At 44.2% G+C, this 12,082-nt stretch overlaps 1 protein-coding gene across 1 annotated transcript; it reads right to left on the reverse strand.

Moving 5' to 3' along the window:
- Nucleotides 1-4,331: 4,331 nt before the first annotated feature.
- Nucleotides 4,332-11,281, reverse strand: LOC133643623 (transcriptional regulator Myc-2-like). The gene is made up of 3 exons (XM_062038291.1): nucleotides 11,036-11,281; nucleotides 7,189-7,732; nucleotides 4,332-5,739 (listed from the first exon to the last, which is right to left on the reverse strand). The coding sequence occupies exons 2-3, from the start codon at nucleotides 7,715-7,717 to the stop codon at nucleotides 5,192-5,194; spliced, it is 1,077 nt and encodes a 358-aa protein (XP_061894275.1). The 5' UTR covers nucleotides 7,718-7,732; nucleotides 11,036-11,281; the 3' UTR covers nucleotides 4,332-5,191.
- Between the last annotated feature and the right edge of the window lie 801 nt (nucleotides 11,282-12,082).

Raw genomic sequence — 12,082 nt, forward strand, 5'->3', positions numbered from 1 at the left:
GCTATGTTTCCGGTTGGTCGTAAAAGTGTTCGTCTTTTGTTTTGAACTTTATTACACCTTGGAGCGCTTTTTCCCGTCCATTGTTTTCCTGCTTTCGCTATCTGCGCCTAATGACTGAGCTACGTGACGTCATTTCTTGTGATGTCCCACGGAGCATTTCTGGTCGGGACGGGATTCGAATAAAGAACCAACTCTTTTCCTTTACTATAGTGGTCTCGATAACGGGAACCGGTTCTCAAAAAGGGATTCGAAGCCCGAGTACTCGGTTCTTTTATTATCAAACAACCGGGAAAACCGGTTTCGAGTATCACCCCTAGTAGCAATAGACGAGGCGATAAACCAAATCTTAGCTTCGGATCGCGGCGATTTGTCGTGAACGATGGAAACCTACGATGTACACAAGGATATGCAATGAACATTTCATATCAGCTATGTAAACAAACTATTCACACCTGATTTGTTTCACAAAATGTGAAATAATACAATATGGGATGATACAAATATGATTGTTGAAAATGCACCCATGTCTGTGTGATGCTAGGTACCGTTTTTATTTTTTCATGATGCCTCATCTGATTGGCTTGAAAACTTTATCAATGTAAATGTTGAGCTTCATATATGGGTGAGGGCCGACATCCGGGCAACTGAGCTACACACGGGTTCTTCCAGCCATAGCAACCAGACTGGCGTTGAAAACAAACCGTTGCCATTACTCTTTAACCTGTCGACCTACGCCGGTTAAACCCGTCATTCTGCCTCCAAAATGCCGAAAAACTGTGTTGTTTTTGGTTGTGCTAACCACAACCGGAAACAGGGAAAACAAAGGTTGTATTTTGTTCTGCCAAAGCGTGATAAAAGCCCACAGAGACGAGACAAATGGCTCGCAGCTTTACACCGGGAAAACGAGGACGGTTCTCACTGGAGTCCCCCAAAGTCCCGGGTCGTGTGTTCGGATCACTTCGTTTCTGGTAAATATAAGGAACAAAAATCCACCTTCTTAACCACAACTTGGCTATACCGTCCGTGCTAATGTTGTACTTGTTGAATTTGTACCTTATAACGTTCGACAGCTGAAGTTGTTGTTGTACAAAAATAACATGCGGTATATACTATATAGTCTATAGCCTAGCTAGCTATTTTCGAAAACCGGACAACGAGAGGATACCAAAGGCAGCGTTAAGATGGACACCACCGGGAAAACGTAAGCCAGGACGGCCAAAGAACACCTGGCGAAGAACAGTTGAAGGGGAGCTGAAAGAGATGAAGCTTACATGGGGCGAGGCACAGAGACTAGCACAGCAGCGAGACGAATGGCGTCGAGTCGTCGAAGCCTTATTTCCCATCCGGGAAGAAGAGGATTAAGTTAAGTAAGTAATATACTATATAGTCCACGGGTGTCAAACGTACAGCCCGAGGGCCAAATCAGGCCCGCGAACAGGTTTTATCCGGCCCGTGAGATGAGTTTGCTAAGTATAAAAATTAACCTGAAATTTTTGAATGAAAGAAACAGCTATTGTAAATGTGTCCACTGGATGTCGCAATAGCAATTCTTTGTATCTTTGTAGATGATGCTACATATGTACAAAATAGATCACATTATGTTAGAACATCAGTCGAGGGAAATGATCAAACTACATAAATAACATCCTGTAATTTGATTTTGATAGATTTTTTTTATCTTGATAGATTGAAAATTAACACCAATGAGTTGACCGATGAACATTATCACATCATTTATTCCGAAAATATAAATAACGACAAATTATTAACCTCAACATGTAAGTGTAAAAAAAAAACAACAACATTATGATTTGTACATTTGTGCTTGTTCTATTTTCAAACAAAGAAAACAATCTGAATTTGTCTTTATTTTTAAGTTATCGTGCCATGATTTTACCAGTCCGGCCCACTTGGGAGTAGATTTTTCTCCATGTGGCCCCCGATCTAAAATGAGTTTGACACCCCTGATATAGTCTATAGCCTAGCTAGCTATTTTCGAAAACCGGTTTCGTTTAAATTTGCACTTAACAGTTGGGTTTTTAAAAACCAATAAACCCTGTAATTTCCATGTTGCCATTCAATACATGTAGCCCTCAAATCTCTCAATATTTTATACACTAACACTTGATCTTGTTGTTGATAACTTCCGCGTCTCTTTCTTAGTGGCGCGCAGGCTAAGCTAACTAGCAAGCTAAGCTAAGCCCGAGAAGCTTTAAAGTTCAGTGAGACGAGTCTGACGCGAATAATACATTTTCGTTTTTTCCACACGATATGCGAATAAGTAAAAATGCGTAAATGAAGGATTTAACGCCGACTTCCAAGCCACGACGCTCGTTAAATGCTTTTTCTGTCAATGCTGTGTTCGCTGTGAGCTGGTTTGTTTTCAACGAATTCCCGGTTGCTAGGGGATTGGTAGGCGGAAGTGACGTAGGTCCGCCCTCACCCATAGAGAACAATTGGAAAATTTCAATATGAAGTTTGTGAAACAGTTTTTTTAATTAAAAGCATTTTTGAACAGGACGCCTTTTGTAATAAAAAAAAAAAAAAGCTTAACAATGTGAGTTTTCATTAGAATCACTTCAGTAGTTTTTTCACAATCACACTGTTACTGCCACGCGGATTTGTAAACAGACAGTAGGCTCTTCTGTGTGTGCTTTTTCCTTACCTTGGTCATGAGAAGAAATCCATTCTTGTTTGGAATCTGCCATATCAGCCCATAAATACTTGTAGGCATCCAGACTCTTGTATGCCTTAAGGTCCTTTCGATGGTGAATCGACGAGGTTTTAGCATGCTTCTCGGTAAAAGGTACGGATCCGTTGTGCCAACAAGGTTCAACTTCTCTCGGTAACGTTTCTTCGACTCTTCGTCCAAACGCACAACTTCATTGGATAGCAAATCAGCCATAATTCGGATGAAATCGGTGAAAATGTAGCGCAGAAATCAAACTGAATCTGTACGAACACGCAGGAACGAGCTGAGCGGTTGACCGGCAAGATGGCGGCGTAACACAAAGTCACGTGATAAAACCACGTGACTGCAAAGCCTCTATAACAATGCTGTTGCTAACGACGCCATTGAAGCTAACTTAGCTAGGGAGCTAACGTGATAGCATCGTGCTCAAATGCAGATATAAACAAAATAAACCCCTGACTGGAAGGATGGACAGAAAATCAACAATACTATTAAACCATGACATGTAAATACACGGTTAATGCTTTCCACCTTGGCGAAGGTTAACAATGCTGTTGCTAACGACGCCATTGAAGCTAACTTAGCTAGGGAGCTAACGTGATAGCATCGTGCTCAAATGCAGATATAAACAAAAGAAATAAACCCCTGACTGGAAGGATAGACAGAAAATCAACAATACTATTAAACCATGGACATGTAAATACACGGTTAATGCTTTCCAGCTTGGCGAAGGTTAACAATGCTGTTGCTAACGACGCCATTGAAGCTAACTTAGCTAGGGAGCTAACGTGATAGCATCGGGCTCAAATGCAGATAGAAACAAAATACATAAACCCCTGATTGGAAGGATAGACAGAAAATCAACAATACTATTAAACCACGGACATGTAACTACACGGATAATGCTTTCCAGCATGGCGAAGCTTAAAAATGCTGTTGCTAACGACGCCATTGAAGCTAACATAGTACAACGGGACCTCACAGAGCTATGATAAAAACATTAGCGCTCCACCTACGCCAGCCAGCCCCCATCTGCTCATCAACACCCGTGCTCACCTGCGTTCCAGCGATCGACGGAAGGACGAATGACTTCACCCGATCATCCGTGCGGTCGTCGGCTAGCGCGTCTGCTATCCAAGGAAGTCCTCCTGGTTGTGTTGCTGCAGCCAGCCGCTAATACACCGATCCCACCTACAACTTTCTTCTTTGCAGTCTCCATTGTTCATTAAACAAATTGCAAAAGATTCACCAACACAGATGTCCAGAATACTGTGGAATTTTGAGATTAAAACAGCTATTTTGTATCGGATTCAATGGGGTACCAATACTTCCGTTTCACTGGCTACGTCACGCGCATACGTCATCATACATAAGACGTTTTCAGCCGGATATTTCTCGGGAAATTTATAATGTCACTTTATAAGTTAACCTGGCCGTATTGGCATGTGTTGCAATGTTAAGATTTCATCATAGATATATAAACTATCAGACTGCGTGGCTTTCAGTAGGCCTTTAACGTCGGACTGGTTTGATATTGTCATTACCGCCACAAGTGGTGGAAAGGTGTATTACAACTGAGTAATATATTTGTCGGCATAAACAGCCATCTCAAGTGTGTGTGCACATTTAAAAAGAAACAGCCATTTTCCAACTATCATTCTTTAATTCCATCAATATCAAAAAGTGCTGGTGAAAAAAGAACCTCAATAAATTCTCAAAATTCATATTAACAAAAAAAAAAACAACAACCCCAAAAAAGACTAAAATAACTTATGGTACAATAAAAAAATGTACATTTCTTAAAAATCTGAACAGTATTTTAGCCACCAACATGAGAAAAAACCGACAGTTGGCCAGGTGGAGGTAGGTTGTCACCATGCTGAAAAATCGAACAAAAAAAACGCCCATCTGGTCCTGACCTCGGCTTGGACGACACTCGCCGCCGCCATCGAGGGGGACTTTCGAGGCGAGGCGAGAACTCCCTGGAAGACCAGCCGGGTCCCGACCAGACGGCGGGGGAAAAAAAGTCCTGAAAAAAGTCGGAACTCCCGGCAAACAAACGTTACGCTTTTAAGAACCGGCCGGTGAACGGAGAACATCAGCAAGCGTAGAAGGACTTCCTGTGCGAGCGGGGAATGTGGGAAACGAGGGAACGTGATATTTGACGCCTCGGCTCGTGTTTGCGTGGGGAAACGTGAAAAGGTGAGCGTCACAGTGTTCCTCCCCGCGGGACCTGAAGGTGTCGTCAGGACACCGGCGGGAGAGAAAGAGAGGCAACAATCTGAACTTTGGCCGAGTTCCAACCTTTGAGCTGGAAGAGGAACTGAACGTCCGCTCGCTGAAGAACACGTGCAGCGTCATATCAAAGCTGGAGGGATGGTTGGTTGGTTGCTATGGCTACAGACATCCTCAAAAAGGGAGCTTGTGTGTGCGTACAACAGTCAGCAGTCATCCAATAGTCTTTGTCCCTTTACACAAGCCCCGCCCCCCTGTGCTCCACTACCGGCGGAGCTGCTCCAGTCTGGCTTTGAGCGCCTCCTGCTTGGCGCGGAGTTTGTCCCGCTGGGTCTGCAGGGTGAAGGCGTGGTCCTCCAGGCCGTAGATGCAGTCCCTGGCCTTCTTCAGGATCACCACCTTGGACGCCTTGTCGTTGTGCGACAGCTCGGGCACATTGTCGCGCAGACGCACAAAGCAGTTCTTCAGCTCGTTGCGGCGCTGGCGCTCCATCACGTTGTGCGTCCGCCGCCGCTCCTCCTCGTCCTCCGTCTCCGCGGAGCTCCGGGACGAGTGGTGGTGGTGGTGGTGTTCGTGGTAGCGGGAGGAGTGGGGGGGCCGCGAGAGCCTGTCGGCGGTCCGCGAGCGCTTGCTGGACGAGCAGGGGGGCGGGGACGCCGGGCGTGGCGCCGCGTAGTTGTGCTGCTGCTGGATCTCCAGGTGGTGGCGCTGGAGAGCCCGCTGTTCCTCGTCCTGCTTCTGCTGGCGGGCCGAGAGTTCTGCGGAAGGCCTGGAGGGGCAGCGGCCCACCGTCACCACGTCAATCTCCTCCTCTGTGGGACACAATCACACGTTAGTGACCTTTGACACGCAAGTGTGTGGCTAGTGGCACTTCGTTAAAGTACGCTTTTATTTTCCTAGATTCAAACACAGTGTTACTGTTCAAACTGGTGGCCCAAAATATCAAATATACTTTGGAATTAAAATCTGCCTTGTTTTTAATGAATACTTGGGTCTACTACGCTACTGTATTTTAAAGTTGTCATTATGGTGGTACTTAATGAATACTTAGGTCTACTACACTACTGTATTTTAAAGTTGTCATTACGGTGGTACTTGAGTACTTAGGTCTACTACACTACTGTATTTAATGTTGTCATTATGGTGGTACTTAATGAATACTTAGGTCTACTACACTACTGTATTTAATGTTGTCATGATGGTGGTACTTAATGAATACTTAGGTCTACTAAACTACTGTATTTAATGTTGTCATTATGGTGGTACTTAATGAATACTTAGGTCTACTAAACTACTGTATTTAATGTTGTCATTATGGTGGTACTTAATGAATACTTAGGTCTACTAAACTACTGTATTTAATGTTATTATGGTGGTACTTAATGAATACTTAGGTCTACTACACTACTGTATTTAATGTTATTATGGTGGTACTTAATGAATACTTAGGTCTACTACACTACTGTATTTAATGTTATTATGGTGGTACTTAATGAATACTTAGGTCTACTACGCTACTGTATTTAATGTTGTCATTTTGGTGGTACTTAATGAATACTTAGGTCTACTACACTACTGTATTTAATGTTGTCATTATGGTGGTACTTAATGAATACTTAGGTCTACTAAACTACTGTATTTAATGTTGTCATTATGGTGGTACTTAATGAATACTTAGGTCTACTAAACTACTGTATTTAATGTTATTATGGTGGTACTTAATGAATACTTAGGTCTACTACACTACTGTATTTAATGTTATTATGGTGGTACTTAATGAATACTCAGGTCTACTACGCTACTTAGAGAGTCAAGTTGGGTTTGGGAACCACATTAGTCACAACTTCCTCTAAAGTGAACATTGTAACAGTTAAAGCTAACATTACTTAAACGCAGGGAAAAGTAATGGATATTATACACACACACAAAAGTAAAAGTATTTCCTTCTAGAATTAAAAAGGTAAAAAAGACCCATAAACAAAGTAAACAAGGTCAGCACTTCCTGTGTGGTCAATGGCCAGCAGCTAAACTGTCATTAGGAGCTAATGGCAGTGGAAACAGCACGTGGGGCCAATGTTACGCTGACAGTTGGGACCGCACCACCCCCCGCCCCCGCCCACACACAGAGAACATCAAAGAGCATCTTACACATCTGCAGCTAACGGTCAGATAAGCAAAGTTCAAAGGTCAACGTGGGCTCAACTCAATTACACATTAACCACTATGCTCGTTAGGCCGCTCTGAACCGCGCTGCGTCTCACCTGAGTCGCTGGACGAGTATGCGGACAGCTCGCCGCCGGTCGACCCGTAGTCCGACGTGGTCTCGCTGGGCTCCTGCGTCTCCATCAGGTTCTGGCAGTCCAGCGTGGAGCCGGCCAGCCCCTCGAAGATGGTGGTGTCGATGTCAGACAGCAGCGGGCTGGAGCCCAGCATGGAGGACGCCAGCTTCTCCTCCAGGATCTTGTCCGAGGCCAGGCACTGCCACAGGCCGTCCTCGCCGCTCTCCTCCGGGGGCGCCCCGTCCTTTAGCGGGGCGCCGGGGTGGAAGAAGGCGCAGTTCCAGTTGAGCTGCATGTCGTGGTCCTCCAGGAGGATGTCCGACACGTAGCTCAGCTGGTCGCCCTTGGAGAGGGGCTTGCCGTCGCCCCCCGGGCCCGTCTTCATCGGGGGCGACTGCGGGGGCGTCGGGAGGGACTGGAGGTCCTTCATCAAACTTTGGCAGAACTCGTCGTCAAAGAACAGGGGGTCCGAGTAGAGCCAGTCTTGCGACTGACCAAAGCTCTGCAACATGTTCAATCGCAGAATCTGCCCGGGGGGAAAAATCAATGATGTAGTTAGCGATCTGAAGTCCTTTGATAAAGCACTCACCCCCCCCCCCACCACCACCAGATTGATGTCTTTTATATGTGTCTACATCAAGGTAGCCCCGCCCACTCCTTTGAAGGCCACTGACAACCCCCCACTCCTCCCCATGACATCACAGAAACAGCAGAAATATTTGACTTGTATGGAAATGAGAAGAAAATGGGGTGAAAATGTGTTTAAGTCGGAGGACAAACAAAACAAACATTCCTAATTGTTAGAAAGCCCACGGTTTATCTTGAACATGCTTCACAGTATTTGCTGAGCGCCGTTTTGACCTACTAAATTCAGTGGCCCTTGAACTCACCGTCAGCTTGTTTACATTAGGGCTGCAACAACTAATCGATTATAAAAATAGTTGCCGATTAATTTAGTCATCGATTCGTTGGATCTATGCTATGTGCATGCGCAGAAGCTTTTAAAAAAATAAAAATAAAAAGTTTTTTTTTTTTTTTTAAATAAACCTTTATTTATAAACTGCAACATGTACAAACAGCTGAGAAACAATAATCAAAATAAGTATGGTGCCAGTATGCTGTTTTTTTCAATAAAATACTGGAAAGGATAGAAATTTAGTTTGTCTCTTTTATCCGATTATTAATCGAAGTAATAATCGACAGATTAATTGATTATCAAATTAATCATTAGTTGCCGCCCTGGTTTACATGTATAACTTTCTCTGACGCTGCCACAGAAAGGCGGGTTTTATGCCACGCCTCCTTTGTCTCATCGTGTCCACCAAACGTTTTATACTGTGCGTGAACGCACAAAGGTGAGCTTTGTTGATGACATTTAATTGTGTGGAGTGCTAATCAGGAATATTTGGTCACTGCACGACTGCAAGCTAATCCATGCTAACATGCTATTTAGGCTAGCTGCATGTACTTATCTTGCATGTACATCATCATGCCTCGTTTGTAGCTATATTTGAGTTCATTTCATGTCCCTTACTTATGTCCTCAGTGTATGTAGTTAATTTTTGTTTCATGACACATTCTCTGTATGCATAATTGGCTACATTTCAAACAGTCGTTTGTCTGCCACTTTGTTCCAGACCACAGCAAACGTTACCCATCATAAGGTATTCTGTGTATGTAGTTTACTTTTGTTTCATGACACATTCTCTGTATGTATTATTGGCTACATTTCTGATAGTTGTCTGCCACATTGTTCCAGACCACAGCAAACATTACACATAGGACATAATGCTGGCAAAAGTTTGCTGTGGTCTGGAACAACGTGGCAGACCAACAACTATCAGAAATGTAGCCAAAAGTACGTAGAGAATGTGTCATGAAACAACAATAAACTACATACACAGAGGACATAATGCTGGGTAACGTTTGCTGTGGTCTGGAACAACGTGGCAGACAAACTATCAGAAATGTAGCCAATAATGCATACAGAGAATGTGTCGTGAAACAAAAATGAACTACGTACACAGAGGACATAATGCTGGGTAAGTATTTTGTTCTTGTTTCATGACACATTGGCTACATTTCTGTTTTCTGCCACGTTGTTCCAGACCACAGCAAACGTCACCACGTTGTTCCGGACCACAGCAAATGTTACCCAGCATTATGTCCTCTGTGTACATAATTTACTTTTGTTTCATGACACATTCTCTGTATGCATTATTGGCTACATTTCTGTAAGTCGTTTGTCCGCCACATTGTTCCAGACCACAGCAAACGTCACCACGTTGTTCCGGACCACAGCAAATGTTACCCAGCATTATGTCCTCTGTGTACGTAATTTACTTTTGTTTCATGACACATTCTCTGTATGTATTATTGGCTACATTTCTGATAGTCGTTTGTCCGCCACGTTGTTCCAGACCACAGCAAATGTTACACAGGAGGATATAATGCTGGTGAATGTTTGCTGTGGTCTGGAACAACGTGGCGGACAAACAACTATCAGAAATGTAGCCAATAATACATACAGAGAATGTGTCCTGAAACAAAAATTAAATATGTACACAGAGGACATAATGCTGAGTAGTTTGTTCTTGTTTCATGACACATTGATAGTCGTTTGTCCGCCACGTTGTTACAGACCACAGCAAACGTTACACAGAGGACATTATGCTGGGTAAGTAGTTTGTTCTTGTTTCACGACACATTCTCTGTATGCATTATTGGCTACATTTCTGATAGTTGTTTGTCTGCCACGTTGTTCCAGACCACAGCAAACGTCACGTTGTTCCGGACGACAGCAAACGTTACCCGGCATTATGTCCTCTGTGTACGTAGTTTACTTTTGTTTCACGACACATTCTCTGTATGCACTATTGGCTACATTTGTGATAGTTGTCCACCACGTTGTTCCAGACCGCAGCAAACGTTACACAGAGGACATAATGCTGGAAAAAAGTTTGCTGTGGTCTGGAACAACGTGGCAGACAAACAACTATCAGAAATGTAGCCAATAATGCATACAGAGAACGTGTCGTGAAACAACAATAAACTACGTACACAGAGGACATAATGCTGGGTTAACCTTTGCTGTGGTCTGGAACAACGTGGCAGACAAAACGTCACCACGTTGTTCCAGACCACAGCAAACATTACCCAGCATTTCGTCCTGCTGTCTCATGGCACATTGTATGTATTATTGGCTACATTTCTGATAGTTGTTAGTCTGCCACATTGTTCCAGACCACAGGAAATGTTACCCAGCTTGCAAAGTATGTAATGAGAAGACGGCCTCGGACACACACACAGTCATTTCCACTTGACATTCCCCCCCACGCACTTAAAGTAGACGTAAGATTTACACGCAGCAGGGCGTGGGGGCCGCTGTCATAAACCACATGGTGCGTTCAAGTGCAGCAGGTCCGGGTGCGGAACAAAGCCACACTGTGCGCCGGTCCGAGGAGTTAAAAGCACGGCTTTATGGGCGCAGACACACATGCGCCCATTTAAAGTCGGGCTACATTCCACGCGTGGACCATTTTCCCACCGGGCCGGTCTACTTTCAGGGCAGTGCGCAGTTTACGTAAAAAAGGCGAAACGTTACGCAGGGCGGAAGTGCTTTAAAGCCGCCTTTGAAGCCAACGTTACACATTGAATACTACACGTTGCACATTGCATACAACGCAGTGCGGCCGGCCTTTTTAAAAGCCCACGCGTGGAGCCACCATGCGTGGAGCCACCATGCGTGGTTTTACTACTAAACACATGTTAGCTAGCTTGCTAGCGAAAGACACGTTGCAGGGGAAAAATAAAAAAATAGCGTTCTTACCGGCAGTTGACACGAGAGAACAAAGAGGACGCGGTTGGTGGAAGCGAGCAAAGTGTCCCACTTAAAAGTCCACGGTGAGTGTGAGGGTGAGGGCGTACTTCGCGTGGACTTTCCTGCGTGTAAACTTGAGGCGGGAACAAGGCAGCATGGTGCGAGTATCCGGGCTCACCAAAAAGTGGGTGTGGCCAGCATGGCCGCGGCGCTTTTATACGCCCGCCTCGCCGGTGTGTCCCTCCGCGGAGCCAAAAAAAAAAAAAAAACGCGCCAAAACGTCCAAAGCCGCCAGCGAGCGCTCGCTTCCGTGGGGAAGTCGCAAATATTCCACGTCCTCGTTTGCTATCTCGAAAAGGGGAAACGCCTTCGCGGCGGCGGAGGCGGGGCGTTTGTACTCGGCGGCTCAAAGCGGGGTCTACTTTCGCCTGGGCCGGGCCGGCGGAGGGGTATGAGCGAAGGGTGCGTTTCCAGGAAAAGGATGGCGGTAAAAGTAGTGAGCACAATCCCACACGTGGATAGAGAGGAGAAGCCGGGTGTCTCTCTGCCTGTCTGTCGCCACACGCTGCCTGTCTGGCGCTCACCCGTCTGTCTGACCCCTGAAAGCCTGAAATTGATATTTAAACATGAATTCATCTTCCCTGACTAAATGTTCTGTCCGTTTTTGACATCATAAATACACACTTTTAAACTTCAATAGTCTCTAATATTAAAAAACGTTTTTTAAATGAATAAATAAACCTTAAATATCTGCTTGACTTGTGATTTAAAAGCAATTTATCCATCAAATCGTACACAGTAAAAATGACAACAGACCTTACAGTAAAATTCTAGCATTTTATTTTTTTTACCTTAAAAGCTGCCTTTATTAATTATAAATTGGAGAAATTTACTTCAAACTGGGAAAATTGGGTAAACTAGTCAAATAAACCTGACTTTAATTTTTCGAATTAGTGATTGTACTGCAAAAAAAAAAAAAAAGTGTATATGTATGTATGTATATATATAATTATATGTGTATGTGTGTATGTATATATATAATTATATGTGTATGTG

This window comes from Entelurus aequoreus, linkage group LG26, assembly GCF_033978785.1.
Source record: "Entelurus aequoreus isolate RoL-2023_Sb linkage group LG26, RoL_Eaeq_v1.1, whole genome shotgun sequence".
NCBI lineage: Eukaryota > Metazoa > Chordata > Actinopteri > Syngnathiformes > Syngnathidae > Entelurus > Entelurus aequoreus.

Bases quoted from the DNA above. Each gene is read 5' to 3' on its own strand.
- LOC133643623 (XM_062038291.1), bottom strand. From the start codon at position 7,717: ATGTTGCAGAGCTTTGGTCAGTCGCAAGACTGGCTCTACTCGGACCCC. The intron at 5,740-7,188 runs GTGAGACGCAGC...TGTGTCCCACAG, and splicing joins ATACTCGTCCAGCGACTCAG to AGGAGGAGATTGACGTGGTG.